The 21,027-nt window shown below is 34.1% G+C and overlaps 5 protein-coding genes across 5 annotated transcripts; 2 read left to right on the forward strand and 3 right to left on the reverse strand.

Annotated features, from left to right (window-relative positions):
• Window positions 1-575: 575 nt before the first annotated feature.
• On the reverse strand, window positions 576-1,079 carry LOC142526095 (uncharacterized). Its single transcript, XM_075630365.1, has one exon. The coding sequence runs from the start codon at window positions 1,077-1,079 to the stop codon at window positions 576-578; it is 504 nt and encodes a 167-aa protein (XP_075486480.1).
• A 1,023-nt stretch (window positions 1,080-2,102) lies between these two features.
• On the forward strand, window positions 2,103-2,498 carry LOC142526096 (ethylene-responsive transcription factor ERF098-like). The gene has a single exon (XM_075630366.1). It carries the CDS (start codon window positions 2,103-2,105, stop codon window positions 2,496-2,498), a length of 396 nt encoding a protein of 131 aa, XP_075486481.1.
• Window positions 2,499-10,114: 7,616 nt separating this feature from the next.
• On the reverse strand, window positions 10,115-12,035 carry LOC142526813 (RING-H2 finger protein ATL16-like). Its single transcript, XM_075631422.1, has one exon. It carries the CDS (start codon window positions 11,430-11,432, stop codon window positions 10,398-10,400), a length of 1,035 nt encoding a protein of 344 aa, XP_075487537.1. The 5' UTR covers window positions 11,433-12,035; the 3' UTR covers window positions 10,115-10,397.
• Window positions 12,036-14,289: 2,254 nt separating this feature from the next.
• On the reverse strand, window positions 14,290-16,463 carry LOC142527821 (1-aminocyclopropane-1-carboxylate oxidase homolog 1-like). The gene is made up of 3 exons (XM_075632781.1): window positions 15,798-16,463; window positions 15,212-15,533; window positions 14,290-14,896 (listed from the first exon to the last, which is right to left on the reverse strand). The coding sequence occupies exons 1-3, from the start codon at window positions 16,343-16,345 to the stop codon at window positions 14,645-14,647; spliced, it is 1,122 nt and encodes a 373-aa protein (XP_075488896.1). The 5' UTR covers window positions 16,346-16,463; the 3' UTR covers window positions 14,290-14,644.
• A 965-nt stretch (window positions 16,464-17,428) lies between these two features.
• Window positions 17,429-20,542, forward strand: LOC142525759 (uncharacterized). The gene is made up of 5 exons (XM_075630051.1): window positions 17,429-17,803; window positions 19,326-19,440; window positions 19,521-19,610; window positions 19,710-19,808; window positions 20,152-20,542. The coding sequence occupies exons 1-5, from the start codon at window positions 17,736-17,738 to the stop codon at window positions 20,254-20,256; spliced, it is 477 nt and encodes a 158-aa protein (XP_075486166.1). The 5' UTR covers window positions 17,429-17,735; the 3' UTR covers window positions 20,257-20,542.
• The last annotated feature ends 485 nt before the right edge of the window (window positions 20,543-21,027 follow it).

The raw sequence follows: 21,027 nt of genomic DNA on the forward strand, positions 1-21,027 counted from the left end.
CGCATTGGCACCACTATCAATTATCCACTGGGATGCCAGACTTGAATTAGAAGTTGTACCTGCCATGTTCACAACTGGCTCGGTTGGAGATTGGACTTTGTATGTTCCCAGCACCTTTATAATTTCAGCATACTGGGCTGGTGTGAAAATTGAAGCCGAGGCCGGACTAGTGGCTTCTGTGTGAATGCTTGGTGAAGTTTCTGTGAGTACACTATCTGTTAAGTTCGCATACGGCTTCTGATCTCTAGGAACACCCTTGTATACTCTTCCATTTTGTCCCTTTCTACCATTATTAACTGTGTACAGCTTGTGACCAGGAGGAAATCCAACAAGTTTATAACAAAATTCCTTCGTGTGACCAATCCGGTGGCAATAATCACAAGTTAATGTGTCTCTCTTTTGATTATTCAGTTTGCCTTGTACAGAGAAAAGAGCTGTTGAAGGCGATTCAACCGTAGATAAGGACCTATGTGATTCTTCTTGAGATATAATTGAGAATGCTTGACCGACAGAAGGCAGAGGGATCATGATCAAGATTTGGCTCCGAATTTGGGCATAACTCTCATTGAGTCCCATCAAAAATTGCAGAAGCTTTTGTTTTTGATCATGTGCAATGTATTGCCAGACGAATATTCATCCCATAGCTGCCTCAATCGAAAATAGTAGCTTGATACAGTGTTGCTAGCTTGCGTCAACCGTCCAATCTCTCGGTGCAGAGCAAAAATTCGTGAACCATTAATTTTATCATATTGATCCTTAAGATCAGTCCAAACAGTAGAAGCGTCAACTGCGTAAACAATTCCCCCAAAAATCTCTTTCGAAACGGAATTCATGATCCACGACAACACCAATGCATTGCACCTTTCCCATTGGTGCAAAGTTGATTGTTCAAGAGTAGGTTTTGTACACGTACCGTCAATGAATCCAGTTTTGTTCTTGGCACGCAATGCGATAAGCATTGCTCGACTCCATACTCCATAATTTTCGGTTCCTGTCAAGTGATCATTAACGAGGCACATACCAGGGGTATCCGACGGGTGAATGTAGAGGGGATCGTTGAAGCTAATATTAACCGCCATGGAAGGTACAGGCAGATCAAACAAGAACAATTGAAGTTCCAATCAAGAGAATCAACGATCCTGGTGCAGAGATCCTCAAATCTAAACGATGCGAAGCAACTATTCGAAAAAAAATTCGAGATGGATCAAAGTTTCCCACTCTGATACCATGTTAAAATGTGTAAAGACCTCATCGAAGAATGAGAAAACTTTATTACTGAAAGAAAAATTGTTTCAGAATTACATTGGAAGGAAAGAAGAAGACCCCTATTTATACTTGAACTAAAAGAAAAAGTTGTGTTTTGTACAAAAGCGTGTTTTGTGCAACCCTTATCTATCAACATGTTTGGATTGATGCATTTCAAATCTATATATTTCAGATGTATTTAAATTTATTTTTATCGTTTAGAGAAATAAGACCATAAACTTTAATTTCATTCATTATATACTATACAATATTTCATATTAATGAAGATGAATTTTAAATTTACTCAATAATGATGTCATTTGAAATTAATCATATTTTTTCTTATTAATATATAAATAAATAAAATAAGAATTTAAAATTTAATTTATAGTTTTATTATAACCAATGAAATAAATCAAAAGTGTTCGGTGCACCATTAATTAACTATATCGGGAGGAATGGACGAGGGAATCGGTAAGCCATGTCAGAGAATTTATTCTAAACGAAAACCCAAATTACATGTCTATTATTTTTAAAAATGCTAAAAAATTATTACTTAGTTAAAATTCCTTAATCCAACTTCGTTTGACACGAGCTGTTTACGATTCTTGTCTTGGAAGAAAAATATGCATATGAATATCACATTAGATTTGGTCGAACAATTCAAAACTTTTGACATCATTCAAAGAAACTTCATAGAAACCTTTGTGTATATATACCCATATATTTATTCATCTATGAAGTATAAACTAACTGGCAACTCACTTACTTTTGCCCACGAAATTTAATTACTACCAAATATCTAGTATACGTACCTATAATTTCATATGAAATATTGATTAAACTTACAGGAAGAAATGGAAGGAGCTTCAAGGGGAAAGGCCATGCAAGAAAGGGACGACAAAAAAGAAGAAACTCGATATCGTGGCGTTCGGCGCCGCCCATGGGGGAAGTTTGCGGCGGAGATCCGTGACCCAACTCGACAAGGAGCCCGTCTGTGGCTCGGAACGTTTGATACAGCGGAGGAGGCTGCGCGTGCATATGATAAAGCTGCATTTAAGCTGAGGGGTCATCTTGCAATTCTAAATTTTCCTAATGAATATTACTCTCAGTTGACAATTCCTCCATACAACCCAAAACCGTCCTATTGTTGCTCGGGTTCCGGGCAGGAGAGGATTGAGTTGGAGTGTTTGGATGATAGTTTGTTGGAGGAGTTGCTGGATTCTTCCTTGGACAAGAAGCAAAAGAAATGAGAGAATTAAATGAAAAGCTTCATAAAATTGCAAACTTTTGGTTTGCATGCGAAAAAAGTAATTATAAACTTTTCATGTATCTTAATATATGTACTAAAACTATGTTTTAGTACAAGATTTTCACTGTTTTTGTTTTTATGTTTTGGAAAGCTATGACTCAACCTCTTTCTTCTAGAAAGTTCTAGTGGACTGTCAAGGAACGGGTTTCTATCAAATGAAGAAAAGTTCTTGGCTTTTAGATGTAATTTTTACGTTAAACTGAGTTTTGTTGCCAAGTTTTTCTATTACCAATGGGATAAATATAATATAAACCCCATTTATTACTTCGAAATGTGTTAATTCTCGTTCAAAATTAATATTTGAAATTATGATAACAACTTCTTCGTGATGCATTTGCCTCTTCTGAGCTTATTATATACATATGAAATTATTTGAAATACATCTTCTGAAATCGAAAAGGAATTAATTTACCCATTGTGGAGTACACAGCAAAGCATGCACAAACTTTTAAACAGAACAACATTTTCTATTAGATACTTGCTGAATACGGATATTTTGATATTTTCTATCAGCAGAGAGAGTAGAAATTGAGTTATTAATAACTTTTAATTAGAAATATTGAAAATTTGGGAGAACAAGTTTGAGTACGCAATCGAATCTACTGATGGTGGTTGTACCCGAATTTTCTAATCTCTTTCTATATTATTTAAAATTTGAATTCATTGATTAAATTATTGATGATATGTACGTAATATATAACGACATTACAAATCATGAATTTAGACAATTAATTTGATATATAAACACACACACACACACAAACACACACAAACACACACACACACACATGCAGGGTTTAATTTGTTTCATACATATATATTTTGGGTATAGAACTCTACCTTGTAGGTTTGTTTTGCAATTAGCTGAGTATATTTTTGTTCTATAAGTAACTACAGATTTTAGTGATAAATTGCTTGATACATTCGTGATTATTACATAATTCTTATATGTACACATTCCCATAGCAATTCCAAATATATAATTTTTTTTCTTGAGGCAGCTCATGAATTCAAAAAAATCTTGTTTGAAGGTTATATTTAAATGTTTACAAAAAATTTTGTGAGATGGTCTTTTATACATAAAGTATTACTTATTATTGTAAATATGAACATGGTTGACCCGTCTCACGAATAAAAATCCGTGAAACCGTTGCACATAAGATTTACTACTAACTTTTATATATGTATAATTTGAAATGTAAATGATATTTTTGTTAATTGATATTTGAGAAAAACAAAGATATATAGTGTATGCAAATAGATGCAAACTACCATATATGAAGTGAAGTTTATTTAAAAAATTATTTGATATTTCAAAAAGTATTCGATGCCATTGGTCAAATTGAACCATCGTCAAGCTTAATGCAACTTGGTCATGATCTTCATTCTTCAAGCAATTAATGCCTTTAGCAAGAAATAAAGGAAATTCACCTTTTTCGCGATTCTATTTGTTTTTGGGAGTCAAGAATAATTTCTAAAAAAGCATATAGCTAGAAAGAATAAAGGTCAGAAAGATTATTTATTGATGCCATGTGAAAGTGTAAAAGATCTTGATAAAGTGGGTGAAAATTAATTATTGATTTTGAAGATTAGCTGACATAATTTAATCTTCATGAATACATCATTAAAATTATAATCTCTACCTGATTGTATTTGTTAGTGGCACGTCATAAACTTTGGAAGTGAAATCGAAGATTAATTTTTTATTTTCCCAAAAACATAATTAAAAGATAAACGAAGAATCATATTTTTCACTTTTTGTAATTAAATTTAATAGAGAAGGGAGGGAAGATACCTGTCGGTCCACCTAGCTAGCCCTCTCCCTCCGACGTTGAATTGACAATTGAGCGAGTGAGTCGTTTTTCTTACGTTTTTTTCCCCAAGATTTCTCGACTGGTACTTTTATTGGAGTGTGGAGATTTGTTTTGATGTTCTGTGTTTTAATTCAGCAACTAAATGTAGAGTATATATTTAGTTCAAAAATGTTTGAAAATTTTATGTATAAAGGAATCAGCAGTTCATCTACGAGGATGAATATGAACCATCGAATACATCATCGAGATAATGCCCTAAACCCGCAAAGATGATTACCCGCTTTGCAGTGAACATGTGTTAGCTGCTCTCATGGCATAGCAATGCACGTTAGTTGTACAGAAATATTCTAAGTATGTCGAAATTAATGATTTTGTTGAAATATTGCGAAGAATTTTTTGGGAGAAAACCCATAAAAATATATAATTTGTATTCTGAAAGGATGTTATTGATCGTAAAAGCACATGAAATAAATATATTGTGTGTATCAGATTATTAGGATTGTGACAAAGTGTTGTCAACACGAGTGCACAGAGCGGAAGTTGATTATAAACACATAAATATAATTTTAATAAATAAAGGACGTGTTTAAATTATGTAAAACGTCTCATGACGAAAATTCACTAGAAAAATATGTAAATCGTTTACACAAAACAATACTAGTGAAGTAACAAAACCAAATTCATTGACACTCCAAGGAAATAAAATGCATCAAAATAAATCAAACTAAAAACCAGATGCATAAACCGAAGCTTGCTTAAAACAAATAAAAGAGCACTCTTCAATCAAAACTCTGCGTCAGTGTTGTTCATCAAGTGTCTTCAACACCAATCAGCAACGCGATATAAACATGAATCAATCACTCAAATTCTTCAACATAAAAATTATCTTCTATGCATTCTCTGCAAAAGTCTGTTTTCCAAACCCCTATGAAAAACCCACAAAAAGCACACATCCACGGCTGTAAGGCGCTCCTTATTTATATCCAATACTTGATGATACTCAGGGGAAATTTAGGGTCCGATTCCAGCAAGTGTCACTAGTACAAACGCATGTTTCAAAATTGTCCCGAGCCTGAAATCACGAATAAGACCGTTAGAAGGGGGCCGGGAGGGTGTCCCGCCGTAGCCCCTCCGACGCTCAAGTCAGATATTGAGGATATAAGTGGCGAGCAGCTAAGGATGCTGCTGAAAAATAATATAATGAATGAATTATCATAAGCTCAAAACTGATATTTATAGGAGAATACATGGGCCCTTGATGAGCCTGTCTTCTATTTGGGCTAGGGATGAGCCAGGGATAATGGGCTCATCCATGGGGTATCACTTGACTAAAAACAATTTCATAAAAAAGTCCTAGAAAATAAAGAAACAAGATCAATTTAGCAAAAAATAATAAATGAATAAAATATTCCTTTTGTATTCGAGGTTAGATCTTCATTAGTAAAATTCTGTAACCACAGCAAGTTTAAGAATATTTTTATTTTAAAATAAAATACTCTAATAATCAGAATCAATAATTTTTGTAATATATATTATAAAGTAATTGTAAACAAAATTTAATTTACCAATTTGTAGTTTATATGAAAATGTTAAGAGGGTGGAGCCGAGTGGGGAGGGGACATTTTCGACCGTGGGAATTTGGACTCGATTCAGTCAAAGAAATATTCTAATAGCCACTGCCAATGCACATGTCCATGTAAACGGACAATACTGAACAGATCATGGAGTAGATAAGGATAGTTCACATTGGATCGTTCCAAGTATGCTATGTCAAATCTTTTTCCATAACTTTTCCAAAAAAAAAAAAAATCATAAACGGACAGGATTAAATATGAGCATACATTGGTCTGATTCACCAAGTTTATGATTATTTTGGATGATCTTTACTCCATCTATACGTTTGATTCAATTTTCATAACTTAGAGTTGATTACACATGTTTGTTTTATCCGACGTTTTACACAAGTCATACAAAGAATTAGATAATAAATCATTATGTTATTCACGTATTATTTATCCTCTCCTCTCATAAGCCAAACTATACCTAAACATATTAAATACGAGCATAATTGGTTTGGTTCACATAGTTTATGGTTGTTGTTGCGTATGCTGTGAAGAGTGACTCTGAACCCAGAGTTTCCTAATTGCTAGTTAGCTTGTCAAACATGGAAAAAAAAATTACCACAGAACAACATGATTGTTAGATAAGTTTGTTGCGACTTTCCAGTCATGTTAGTTTGAATTTTTCTTCATTTCTACTCAAATATTTCCAGATACGACGTGAACGTAAAGTTGGTCTCTTGTGATACGGCTCACGAATCTATATCTGTTAGATGGGTCAACCCTACCGATATCACAATAAAATGTAATACTCTTAACATAAAAAGTATTTCTTTTTCATTAATGACCCAAATAAGATATCTGTCTCACAAAATACGACCCGTGAGATCGGCTCACACAAGTTTTTGCCCGTGAACGTGTGTACATCGATATATTGGAAAAGTTTTGATTATTTGACAGTTGTGTTTCAAAATTTTGATCTTCTATGTGAAATGATGCAGGAATAAAAAATATTATCGAGGTTTTGTCACGATTTTAATATCGAGATTTCAACTTTAAAACGAATGCTTTCTATTCCAATATGAGGTGTATTCAGAATGGAACAACTTGGGAAAGGTTCTAGCTCATGGTGGTTTTGATTCCAATCTGGTTACAAGTCAAACTAATTTAAACCAAATTTTATTCCTTTAAATTTTAGTGGTTAAAAATTTGAAAATCACATTACGAAATATATAAATATTAATTTATTTGTTAAAAATAAAAATAGAGGTTGAATTTTAATTTATATTATTCAAGTAGTTTAAATTATAACAAGTACATTCCTATATTTTAGAATTTTTGTACAATTTCGGTTTTAGTCATGGTTTCGATTTTCTTTTTTTAGGAATCGATATCGAATTGTAAGTCCTTAGTTCCGATTCGACTTTGGAATGAAAAGTTACAAACTATTTTTAGGTATCGATATCGAATATATATGTGGTAGGATTTTTGTTGAAGTGGGGAGCAAGCTCCGGTCAAAGTTCACAATTTTTTTTCGTAGAAATTAAAATTTGAAATCTCATATTTTATAAGAAAATACCAAACAGTAGTAATTTCATTTTATAGGTAATGGTCGCCTAGCGATGCTCAATTGCATATACATGACATATATTTATGGCAGCCGCAAGATATATGCAAGGTAACTGTCTTTAAAAAAATATAATTTTTTTAAAATTATTTAAAAGGCTATTTGTTGTAGTGGAAGACTCAACCTTACACTTGGTCACAAATTTATATACGTAAGACATCAATCAGATTTATATTTGTATTAAAAATTAATATTTTTGACATAAAAAATAGTAGTTGTTACTAGCCTCCGAGATGGTATTTGAGTTAGTGGAGTATGTGAGAGCTTGACCAATGGTCACGAGTTCAATTCCCCCCACCATCACTTTCTTGGACGAGGTTGTCACACAGGACTTGCCCAGAATGATTTGAAGGATATTTCGTTAGTCTGAGAATTAATCTGGTGTTCACTAAATGGTAGCGGTCTCGAGTTTCCACATCAACTGGTGAATAAACTCTATAAAATCTTTTTCACGGGTTGTTCTAATAGTTTTCAGGCTATTAAAACAAGTATTATCGAACAACTAGTTTATTAGATCATTAAAAGGTGAAAAATGTGGAAACGATCCAATAATACTAGTGATAAATATACGTTTAAATATAAATTCAGTAAGTATCAACGGTTGGAAAAGATAAATAAAAGTAAATGTATAATGTAAATGACATAATGATTTTTATGGATGTTCGGAGACTCGACCTCCTGCGTCATCTCTTCTTCTACTTTTTCACTAAAAGAATTTGATTTTACAACGTCTTGTAACAACTCACTTCAACTAAGATTTTTCGTTGAAACTCTTAGTGATCATTTACAACTCTGATTGCTCAAGAATTCTTGATTCACTAGATACTTATAAACAAAGCCAACAGATAGTTTGTAATAATTTGAGTTGGTGAAGTATCACAATGATGATCCTTAGAAGATTTAATATGAATTGCTGAGTGTATGATTAGTGAGGGGCTTGAAAACGTATAACTTTAAGAATGTTCAAAGATCTTTAAGATGCAGATAAGATAATATGCGAGTTTGAGAGCAAGAGCGTGTCTTTTTTGAACTGAATCTTCATCTATATATAGTTGAAAAACTTAAACGGTCAGTTATGCTTTTCAATGATAGCTTGTACCAATTCCCGGAAGAGTGATCTTGTTTCTATCAAAATTCTACATTGCAATAAATGTCATTTAATATTCTCTTTGTTTTTTCGTCTTTAGCTTGAATATCCTCTAAAAAGTAATTTGACTTTAGACATACTAGAAAACTTTATGTCACATTGGAAGTTGCTGGGATACTGTAGTCTTATACCAAATAGGTAGTTCAGAACGGTTGAAAAATAAGTACCCATTTTATTTTGTACATTTCTGACCGGCAGTCGGATAGTAACGATCTACATTGAATATTTATTTAAAAGCTTGTTTCAGTCAGAACTTTGAGTGATATGCAGCTGGAAAATATTAAATAACTTGAGCGGTCTGACTTATTCATCAGCGGTCGTAAACATGAAATTACAAAACAATGTAGTGACTGGTTGATTGGTTTTTTTTTAACCGTTCAATGGTGTTATTTTGTCAATTACCAAAATTTAGAGTAAAAAACATATTTTAACATTGTTAATGAACTTTTACTAAAAAGTCAATTAAAATGTAAATGGTTCAATAAGTACTATATATATGCCACACATCAAAATTAAATCGAAAAATTTAGTAATTCACAAATCTTGTATTGTTTCAAAGCACACATATGACAATTTGGTCTGCACATATTGTTTCATGGCTTATATGAAAGCAAAGTGCAACCACAAGCAGAGGATTTTATTTTCCTCGGATTTTTTTTATTTATTTTTTATTCAAGATTCTGGCTCTTGCCAGAACAAATCTATATTAATTCAGAATCGTATCCACACAAAATTTATATTAGATACATCAAATCTGTAATTTGGTAAGATGTCGTTGTTGCATTGAGAATATAGCTAGGGTTTGGGGAAGGGGGGGTGGGGGACCCTTTACTTAACCTCCAATGAAACCCTCCAAATTTCTTTTGTAATTCTTGGATATTTATTTCTTTTACACTTCAAAATTTAAAATAAAATCCAAAAAGGGAATTCTTTTGATTGATTCAAACATGATAATTAATGATTCCAAGAAAAATGAGGTAAATGAAGTGGAAAGTTGTTGAAGCAATGATGATTTCAATCATGGCCTTGAGTCAAAATTAGATATGTGGTCCATTAAATCTAATTTTGCCTCGTTCAATCTATTGGTGATGGGAGTCGATCCACCTGTTTATTTATATACACTTTTTTAGGGATTGATTGATTGTATTTCTTCATAATATATAATCTAACTATTATAATGGCCCTCTTTTAATTTATCTTTTTTCAAAAAATTACATTCGATTTTCTCTTAATAAATTAAAATTATGACATAAATTGAACTAAATATCTGTTTAACTTTTCACTCATCAAAACATATACATTCACATGTAATATAAAATATCCAAAGGAGGGAATAAGGGTAAAATCGAGTCCAGTCGACTAGAAAAAATTTAAAGCTCGAGCTCGACTCCATAACGTATCGGGTTACTTGAGCTCGAAAAACTCGATTTCTATTTTATTTTATATATATAATTGAGTTGCTCGTGACTACTGGAACAGATCTCTCATATACTCGAGCTCGACTCGAATACGAGCTACTCGAACTCGGTCAAACCGAGCTGAAGCGCTAATTTTGACCGAGCTTGAGTTGAGCTACTCATTTGCAACCTAAGAGGGAAGACAAATGTAGATTTCGAAGTAGTGCGAACTAGCTAATGTGATTACGAATCGTTTTTAATAATTTAATATATACCTAAAAATAAAATAAAAGTAACTAGCCTAACGCCCCCAACTCAACTGGTTGAACCGCACTTCTTGAACCTCGACTGTGACCAAAAGAAAAGAACGATCTTTTAATTCTGCAGCTGCTGCAACCTTCATTTGCACTTGAAGTCTCGGTACCGATCGCGTCCCTTTTCTGATTTATTATCTGTTGGACAGCTAAATACAACTGTCTATCGTCTGCTGAATCCATGGAGAATGACCTTCGAAATGACTGAAGTACAGGGAAATGCTCATCTTTCTGCCTACTGTCAATGCACTCATCTCCCATGCTTGAATTATGGGTTAGTTTCTTGGATTGCTTCCGTAGAAACTTGGGTTCGAACTTCACTGGTGAAGGGGTTATGGATAAAAACTCGCCGGAGTTCAAATTGTCTTCTATCCCATGTAATGCTGGATTGGGATGGCTCTGGAGATTAGATCCTATTTCAATCACCACATAATCTTCATCCATTCCTGTGAAGTTATCAGTGTATGGATTTTGATATTGAGGAGAAGGATTTGGAGCAAGAATTGCGTGACTTGTAGGAGTGGCCGAAACGCTTGTTCTACAAAGTGGGCAATTGGCGTTGTTTTGAAGCCAAACATCTATACAATCAATGTGAAAGAAATGGCCGCAATTTGGGATGATTCTCAGCTTCTCTTCTTCCTGAAATTCAATCAAACAGACGGCACATTCGCCAGAGTTTCGGACTGCTGACTCTTTTCCTTTTCCTTTGTTGAACTTGAAAACTGGGATTGATCTGATCGCAGCTTCGTTCAGCCCAAGATTTTCCGGCACCTGAGAGCCAGAAGTTAAATGGTTTTCAACAAGATGTCTTCTAGAGGATGAAAACCGGCCTAAAAGATCAACTCGGTGCCAATTCAAGCAACACTTGATCACAAAGACATAGTAGCCAACCAGCAAGAAAGATGTCGCTAAAATGCCAATAACGGCAACTGCGATAATGGGGAAGCTAGCATGTGAAGAAGATAAAGACGAGCCAAAATGTGAAGATGGCGGACTCTGAATGGGAGGGAGTGACATGCTGTTTCGATTAAAGGATTTTATTACAGAAATAAATTCAAAGATACGGATTCAAAAATTTCCAGCAAAAAAAAAATGTGTACAACATTAAGATGGAGCGCTACAAATCATCCAAGAACTTGAATTTCCTTCCTTCCAAACCATACTTGAGATCAAACCACCCGGAAAAGATTTGAAAACATGAGAGTGCCAAGCTCTGAAGTTCTGAACTGTAGCGAACGTGTTATTTGCTCATAAATGATGGGGAAAAAGGTGGTCTACTTTCAAAAATATAAAAAAGAAAGGGAATCCCAATTTGAATTTAAGCAGATAGTAGTTGGAGATGATTTGTGTGGGTGAGAGAAAAGAAGATGGGTAATACGAAGTTTGGACGTGTGAATGTATATATATTTCGGTGGACCTCTTTTTATGGTGGGAAAACGAAGATGTGCCCAAAGAAAGTGTGCAGATGGTTGGTTAAAAGGTATCTAATCATCTTAAGAAAAGAAATTTGGCTGCCAATAAAATTGTTATACATATTTAAAATTTCTGCTGGATGGAAAAATTACTTATTTCTTAATGAACTTCTTACTTCATATTTGCTAGCTTGTTTTGTTTGAAGGAGTTGAAGGGGCACTGCGTGTTGGAGTTGGGCGTTTTTTGAATTACATATGGATGGATGACTGGAATTTGGATTTATGTCGGAAGAAGTGGCCAAGAAATTGCCAAAAAAACGTCCAATCGGGTCCCAATCTAGAAACGCACCCGTCAATTACTCGATTGAGATTGAAGTAGTCCTATTGCATATATACACGAAAAGTCACATTCCATGTAGAAAAGACATCCAAAAAAGTGAAGAAATTAGAAATATGAGGGGAAAAAGGACCGGCACCTTCCATGCTTTACTTGTTGACTACATAATTAATAGACTACACATCGAGCGAGCCCACATGAAATCTTCCATTTTTTTAAATCATTCGAAAAAATTAAAATAACCACTCTAATTTAGTCATTTTATCAAAGACTATTTTTATGATAAAGAAATTAATGTGGGTGTTGTCGTGCGATTCTTTACATTAGTTTTGGTTTGAAATTTTATCCTCTAATTGTTGTGACATGGTCAAAGGTTGAGGCCTGTCCTGGCAAGAAAGATATATCTGTTTTGACGACGATATCACAAATTTTCCAAATTGCCTAAAAGGAAAGTGGGATCGACCTTTTATTTTCTTTGTTTCCAAGTATTTAATGCACTTATGTAATTTTTTTTTAAAAAAATGTTTATTTTTTAGAAACAAATGAGCTACCATTGTACTAGTTTTCTAAATTTATTTTTTTAAAAATTAAGAAATAATTTATTAACGTTAAATTGTTTGGTGAGATTGACTTGGTTCTCGAGGAATCTTTTACAGAAAAAAAAAATTGTTAAAAAGAACGCACATCTTGGTCAATACGATATTGACTTTCTGATCAATCCTTCCTGTACATGTCTCTCTGTCTCTAACTCCAAGATTTTTAAATCTCACAGTTCTGACCATTTTATTAAACTATCTATTAACTTAAAAAAAAAAAAGAGATTCCAAAAATGTAAGATATACATAAACTTGATGTAAATTGTAAGATAAATACAAACTTGACAAGGGTATTTATAATTTTTGAAATTACAAATTTAAATATAATGGAATTTTTTAGCTATCCTTTTACAATACTGCAAATAAGGGAGATTTATGGCACTGCCCCTTTGATTGATTCCACCAAGTTCAATTTGAAATTTATTCAAAATAAAGTCACCGCCATTTAATTGTCTAAGGTACTCTTGATTCTCAATTCTCCGAAAGCTTTCAAACAACAACTGAAATATCTATTCTCACAACATGCATACACATCATTTCAGACAACAGAAGCTCATCGCGTAATAATACATACACACATACGTCTATATACAGTTTTAATATGTTAATATATGTTTATTAATTTAAAACTAATGGCTATATATTATTTAATTCGAATTAGATTTTTACTATTTTTTTTATGTTTGCAGCTAAGGATTGTGATTGAAGTGTCTATGGTTGACCTCAAATCTCTCTCCAAGGCCATGAAAATTGATGTTGGTGTATCCGGTAAGCCACGATTATGTAGTAATTAATTATTTTATCATGATTGTTGTCATTTGATATATATATATTACTAGTAAAATAAAAGAGAATTATGTTTTGATACACTAGGCGTGGCCATAACAGGGCCGGAGAAGAACCAAGTGGAGGTTGTGGATTGATAAGAAAGAACGTGGCGTATGCAGAGATTGTGAGTGTAGGCGAGGCCAAGAAAGAGGAGGCAGCCGCCGAGAAGCCGCCACCAGTTGTTTGGTCCTTTGCACCAGCACCAGCACCAGCACCAGCCAGTTATAGTTACTACGATGGCTATTGGAATTATGCTAGTGCATATGATGTGAGGGGTCATGATCCCGCCTGCAACATCATGTGAATATATGTGTCAAATTTAATCATAGTAACGGGCGGATATGACTTGATCTTTTAGGGAATTTGTTCCAAATATTGTTATATGATGTTACAAAAACTTAATACTTTACATGGGTATTATTCAATTACTGATGCAATCCTCACTTCCTAAACAACCTGTTTCCGCCTATATATCCGGCTTCCAGATTTCGCTGAGATAAATTGCAGAAACCTGGACGTTTGCCTTTTATCATAAGTTGAAATCCTGCAACAGCTCCTCATATGGTAGAAAATGGAGTAAGAATGCGGTCCTTCCTGTTTTTCTATTATTCTTAAATTGTCTTTCATATTGTGTGATGAAATATTAATAGTTTTATTACTTACAGGGATATGGAAGCAAATATCATATTGAAAAGACAAACTGATTCACCAAAATGTTCATCTCCTTCCTGTTTTTTAATAATTAAAATATCAATAGGAGATTAAAGCCTTCGAGCTAGGATGCAGTATCTGGAAAATTCGATACTCCCTTGAATCCACGGCCCAATATGTTGGCAACGCATGAGCCTGATCAATGTTGATCAGTCTCGTACACGGCACGTTGGATCTAGCAGGTGGGTACTGATCGAATTAACCGCAGTATCATACAATTTAGATTCGAATTCTTCCCAGATCGTACACAACAAAAAAGAAGAAACAGACGTTCTGTTATTATAGCAATTTCACCATTAATTATGGCACACAGATTCTGTAAACGACAGGTCTTGAAACGTTGATTTATAACATGAAATCCAACAGAGCAGAAGTCCCACCTAGGCCTTTAGCGTTGTAGTGCAGTGAGTATTCCCTTACTGTGGTGTCCCTGTACTTTTGAGGGTGTTCTTCTGATAGCAGTTCTTTTATAGGTCCATATAACTTTGATGATGGCATCAAACCAGTAGTAAAGAAACATGCCACAGATACTCTTGGGCCAGCAAGATTTGCTACAACTCTGTGTTGGCTGCTTTTGAACTTGTCATTTGATATCAGCTGATCAAAGACATTCAAGATGACAGTATATTAACACAGGGACACGACCATGGGGGATGACACAATTACTGAACACAAATTGGATATGTACCATTTGGTCAATACCGAAAATGATGTAACACCAAATATTATAGCTGATGAGATATTTGACAGAAGTTTCCGAGAACCCCACGAACTAATGATACCACATATTCATTCTCAAAGTGGTGGATCAGATAACTTCTGTAAATTTTGTTCCTACATTTTGAAAATATGATTTCCGTTTGTCTAAAAAACTTGGGATAAAAACATTCGAAGTAATAGAAAGAAGAGTGCCTGTAAAAGGTCCCCAATGTTGATGACTAGAGCTCCTGGCATAGGGGTAATGTCAATCCATTGATCATGACAAAGAACTTGAAGGCCTCCTATGTTGTCTTGCAGTAGAACAGTAAGAAAGTCGTAGTCAGCATGTTTGCTTGCTCCTAATGTCAGCTCGGGCTCGGGGCATGCAGGGTAATAGTGATACAAGATGGCTAGCCCCTCAGAACAACCTATGTTGTTTAGATGATTTGGATCGAGATCAAGAGCTTCAGATAATAGCTCGAATAAAAGCCGACCCAATTTTTTCGCATGCTTGGAGTACTCAATCATGATGTCCCTGCAAGGAATTCATCTTCAGAAGACTAACAGAAGACACCACAAAATTCTTAAGCCTACAAAATCTATAACATCGATCGAGGTTTTGTATTTCACTCAAATCAAACTCTGCTGTGGATATACATAAACCTTATACTCTGGACCAGTTTGTAACTCAAATATTTTAAAATCGATCTAACTGGACCAGAACAAATAATCGTACCACAAAGCGTATGCACCCAGTGAAAATTTAATTGTACAAATATTTGTTTTGAAACAAAATTACCTGCATGCCTCGGGCAATTCTTCTGGATTTGGGATTTTAGGAGCCATGCTGCAGTATGTAGTATCCCTCCAATTAGCCGATGCAGCCCCGTACAGATCAAAATTGCTATTATACACAACTGTTTCCATCCCATCTCTTGTGTACCATTCTTTCTTCACTTCATTATCCTGCTCATAAAACCTCCGAGTCCCAGCCAGCATTTCATCCAAAACACTTACTCCGATCCCATGATTGATCACTTGAAAGAAACCCCAAGTCCCCGATGCATCACGGATTCTGTCTACTATATTTCTTCGTCGAAGCGGGTCATTTTCGATCCCATCAAGATCCAGAACTGGGATGCTGAATCCAGGATTGATGGTGGGATTAGAGTCCTTTGGAAATTTATCTGGTGGGGAAAAGAAAATTCGAGGGACTTTTGTGATTCCGGCATCAACTAGTCCCTTCACGCCAGCTTTGGTTTCATCAAATGCTTTTAGCTCGCTTATTCTGTCGAAATCGTGCTCATCTTTTGGTGTAATTTCAACTGGTAGTTGAGATTTATTCATTGTCTTTATTGATCCTCCGGCACCGGACGATATTGTTGGGTATTTATATGAAGTCAACGGCCAAGAGAACAAGCGAATTACGAAGAAAGTCAAATTCTAACAAAAGAAATGAAATGTTAAGTGTACAAAAAAAAAATTAATAATCTAATATATACTTATCATTTACATGTGTACAAGTTGAAAAGGCACAAAAATATTATGGTGTGTGTATCACATAAGATTTGAAATAGCTATTTTTAAAAATTAATTTGTATAAAACTTCTATAAACAATATATAATTGATACATTTGAGAGCTAGTTCACCCGAGAAAAAATTAGTAACCGTAAAATCAGTTTGTAATTAAAGGCTTTAATTACAATGTTTTTGTATTTCAATAAATGAAACGTCAAGAGACAAATAAGTTGTTTTATAGAGGATCATCTCGTAAACACATTATAGTGTGTGATAAATAATGATCATTAATACATTATGGTTGAATAAGTTACCATAATTTATCCTCTCAACATATGACATACGTGTCATATGTTGAGGGGATAATGACACTATTCATACGAGTAGCGTGAACAAAACCGAAAAAGGGAGTGAGGAGCTTGTTGTTGCTCTTCCATGTGATCCATCACTCAATTCTTCTCCATGGATTCTTGAGTTGCCAAAAACATACATTTTGATTATCGAGTCTAAAAATGAACTAAAAACTGAGTTAATTTGTATAACAAACAACAAAACTCCAAACGACCAGACTCCAGACATCTACATCTATAACAACATACTTGGAGTTATTCGAAACTACTTTGGGTAGTAAGGTTCATTGAGACATTGCTCAATCTATTGTATCATGTGAAAAAAATGAAACAACTCTCTTAATAGCCATATTACATCGAACTAATCCTTCCAACCCCCGTTCATAGTGGCGCATGCAGTGGTGGAACCGCATTATCTTACACCCGGGCTAGCTTGATTTTTCTTCAAAAAAATTAATATGTAAATTTTGGATTAATTTGATATTAGTTTGAATAGATTAATATAAAATATTAAAAGATTTTAAAATTTAAAATTATAATTCGAGTAGAGTCATGTTTCTGGCTCCATCATTGAACCATGCACATTTAGTCGTTTAAAAGATAGATTGGCTAGCTGGTGAAGAATTCGGTCAGGAAATAAAGAGCTCATTTTTAGAATTGATGATTAGCTGTGCTCTGAATTATTATTAGCGCTGATATTATCAAAATCACTATTCAAATCATCATCATCATCATCATTATATTACTGACAAGTTTTTGCCTTCTCAATCTCGATCCCTTTTCTTTTTACCCCGTTTTTCACGGTACTCAGCACACACGCAACGGAGAGGGATAAAGCGGAAGAGCAAAAGGCTGGGGATTGTGAAAGATGGGTTTCTTTTCTTTTCTTGGAAGACTGCTCTTTGCTTACATCTTCATCCTGTCTGCCTGGCAAATGTAACCCAATTCGCTCTTTCTTTTTCAGTGTTCTCTCTTTACCTGTAATTAGATCTGTTATAGCTACAGATGTGTATACGTGTTTCTATATGGGGATGCTAATAAGTTGAAGGTAGAAATATTTGTTATGGCATTGACTCATAGTTTCAGATCTACCATTTTTTTCTTTGGCGGAGCAATTTGCTAAACCATTTATGAATCAGAGAAGATAAAACAAAAAAAAATATAGCTTCTTGGTTTTGTTTCGTCCTTGATAGGCACGATTTATTGGACCCTGAGTTTTCAGGTTTTTCATTCGTGGTTTCCATTCTTCCTGCATTTCGACACTCCTTTATGTTGGAACTGAACCATGTTTTTTTCTATTTTGAGTCGTGAACGCTGTTTCACACTGTGGAAATGAAAATAAGGGGCCAAGATTAAATTTTTACGGAACTTTTGCTTATAATTGCTCTTGTCAACAAGAAAGAGGACCTCAGCTTTTCCCACTACTTTGATATTTTCGATCCCACTACTTTGATATTTTCGAGAAGAGCTTATGGTACTTGTGATTGTTTCAATGAAGTACATTTTCCTTTATACATTTCGAAATTTAACTTCTTCTGCCACTTGATTATGCGATACATTCCACCTGGTTTTGGTCTGCTTGCTTAAAGTGATTTCTCTCTAGTGATGATTCTTATTGTGATAATGTAACTTCATGTTATCATACTCTAGGTATTTATAATGGAGCTTAAAATACTAAGATATACAGAGTAAGTATACAAATGAGCATTTGCTGATCAACTTTTTGCAGTCATCCTTTCATAGATTTAGTTGATGGTAATTTGAAGGTATCGTTGTTTTTTACGAACCGCCAATGAAGTGAGCAACTTTTACCATTTGATATCCTTAGTTCATTTAGTCTGACATTGTGTTTTTCATCCATCACAATTCATTGTTAACATGTATCACCTTCTTGACATGATAAATTTTCAAGAATCAAATTATTAATTGGATGATGAGATATTAAAGCTGATATGGTGGATTCTTAAATCTTAAATTGTGATTGTCTATACAAAACCGAAATGTGGAGATTTCGGCTAAAATAAAAATGGATGAAAAGAGAACTTGGATATGGGTTACTGTTTCGATATTACTGATAAATTTTATTTAACATTTGGGATTAGAGCCATCAAAATTAGGTTAAAGTTGAGTTCTGTAGACTTGCCATCGATGTCCCTAATGTTAGCTATACTTGTTTGCTAAACAGTCAATTATCCAGACATATTAAGATTTTCAAAGTCCGATTGCTTACCCAGATTTTCAGACCAATGGAGGCTTCTAGTTTTTGATATAAATTTTTCACACGCTTGATAAATTTTGTTTGTATGTATGGTTGTGAGCCCCAAGTCATATTTTTTAGTCAGAAATTTTAAGGAAATAAACATCTGGTTTTTTTGTTTTCAACGTAAATCATCGACCATCCCCGTTTCAAAACATTGTATTGAGTTGCCTTCTACTGATGCGGCTTTCAATATTGTAGGTTCAATGAATTTGGAGACGATGGTGGACCTGCAGCTAAAGAATGGGCTCCCAAGCTACATTTTGTCAAGAAGTTTGTTGATAACAGAATCGGGAATAGCAATTTACATGTTGATGTAAAGGCTCCTGTATTCTTGATAACTTCTGGAGCGCAAAATGATTTTTTTCCTCATGTTTTATGTTGTAAGTTTTGCAGTCCAAGACTTTTGTCGCTGCCTGTATTTTCTTGAAGGGGTTAGGAGGTATTTTATTTGTGCTTGGCAGTGGTTTTGGTGCTTTTCTTCTGGTATGAACTCTCTTCAATATACTTATACCTTACTCGATGTCAAACATGTTAACACCTTGTTACCAATATATTTATGTTCTTTTTTGTTGAATCGTGCAGATATCGTGCTTGGTTTTGACAGCACCTATGTTGTATGACTTTTACAACTACGATTTTGGTGAGCCAGAATTTATCAGGCTCGTGCATGAGTTCCTCCAGGTAAAACCGAAACCTTCAAACTCAAATAAAGGACTTCATGTTGCTGACATAATATAGGACTGTATTATCCCAAGTTTTATCAGACTTTCTGCTGTAATTGTACCTCCTGCCCAGCTTTGATACACTTGCATTTTACTTGACACACAGACCAACTCGACACCTTCTTGAGTATGACTTAAACTTAGTTATTCTGATCAATAATGAAAGCGACTATCCGAATATGCGCCCCTGTTTCCATCTTGTTACTGTAAATTTTCTCTTATTCTCACACCAACATTACATCATACCAACGTTACATCATAATCTCAATTTGATTTACTTTGATTTACATTTTGGTGGGCAGTGTGCGGCATTTGTTGGTGCACTGCTATTTTTCCTGGGGATGAAGAACTCTATCCCGAGGAAGAAGCAACCACAGAAAAAGGCCCCTAAACCCAAGACAGCTTGAGTCGTAGGATTCGGAATTAGTTTGTTCTAGTTTTAAAGATTGGATTTTTATTTTGTTCTTTAGTTGGCTTCCACAATGGCACCAAAATTTGACGTGGCAGTCTATTTTTTTCTCAATTTTATTTATTTTTAATTGACGAAAGAGTCGATCATCCCAGAGTACGATGCCATCAAGATTTTTGGTGCTGTTGAATATTATCGTTTAGCATTGCAATTTTAATTGGATTTTTGTCAGCCTATACCGCATTACCTATGTTGTTCAGAAGTATATTTTCGTATAATATTATTGAATATGTCTCTTCTAAGATCGTCTCACGAATTTTTATATATGAGACGGATCAACCTTATTGATAATCACAATAAAAAATAATACTCTCTTAGCATAAAAAATAATATTTTTTCATGGATGACTCAAATAAGATATCTGTTTCACAAAATACGACACATGAGATTGTTTTACACAAGTTTTTGCCAATATTATTATTATTATTATAAAATCTTGGTTTGATTTCTGATCTTGTACAATTGGGGTGTTTTAACCCATTAAAAATGGGTTTATACGTCATTTTTTTAGACACCAAGTATTAGAAAATAAACTTTTCTTGTTTTTTCTGTTATCCTGGTAATTCCATGATTATCAATTTAAATTCAATTATTTTGTTCCGTATAATAAGTATATTGTATAATAAACTCACTACTTTTTTAAAATGATATTGATCCCTGTGCTTTTTTTTTTTTAATCTAAACTTCATTCATAATAGTAACAATTAAT

The sequence above is a fragment of the Primulina tabacum genome, chromosome 15 (genome assembly GCF_025594145.1).
Source record: "Primulina tabacum isolate GXHZ01 chromosome 15, ASM2559414v2, whole genome shotgun sequence".
NCBI lineage: Eukaryota > Viridiplantae > Streptophyta > Magnoliopsida > Lamiales > Gesneriaceae > Primulina > Primulina tabacum.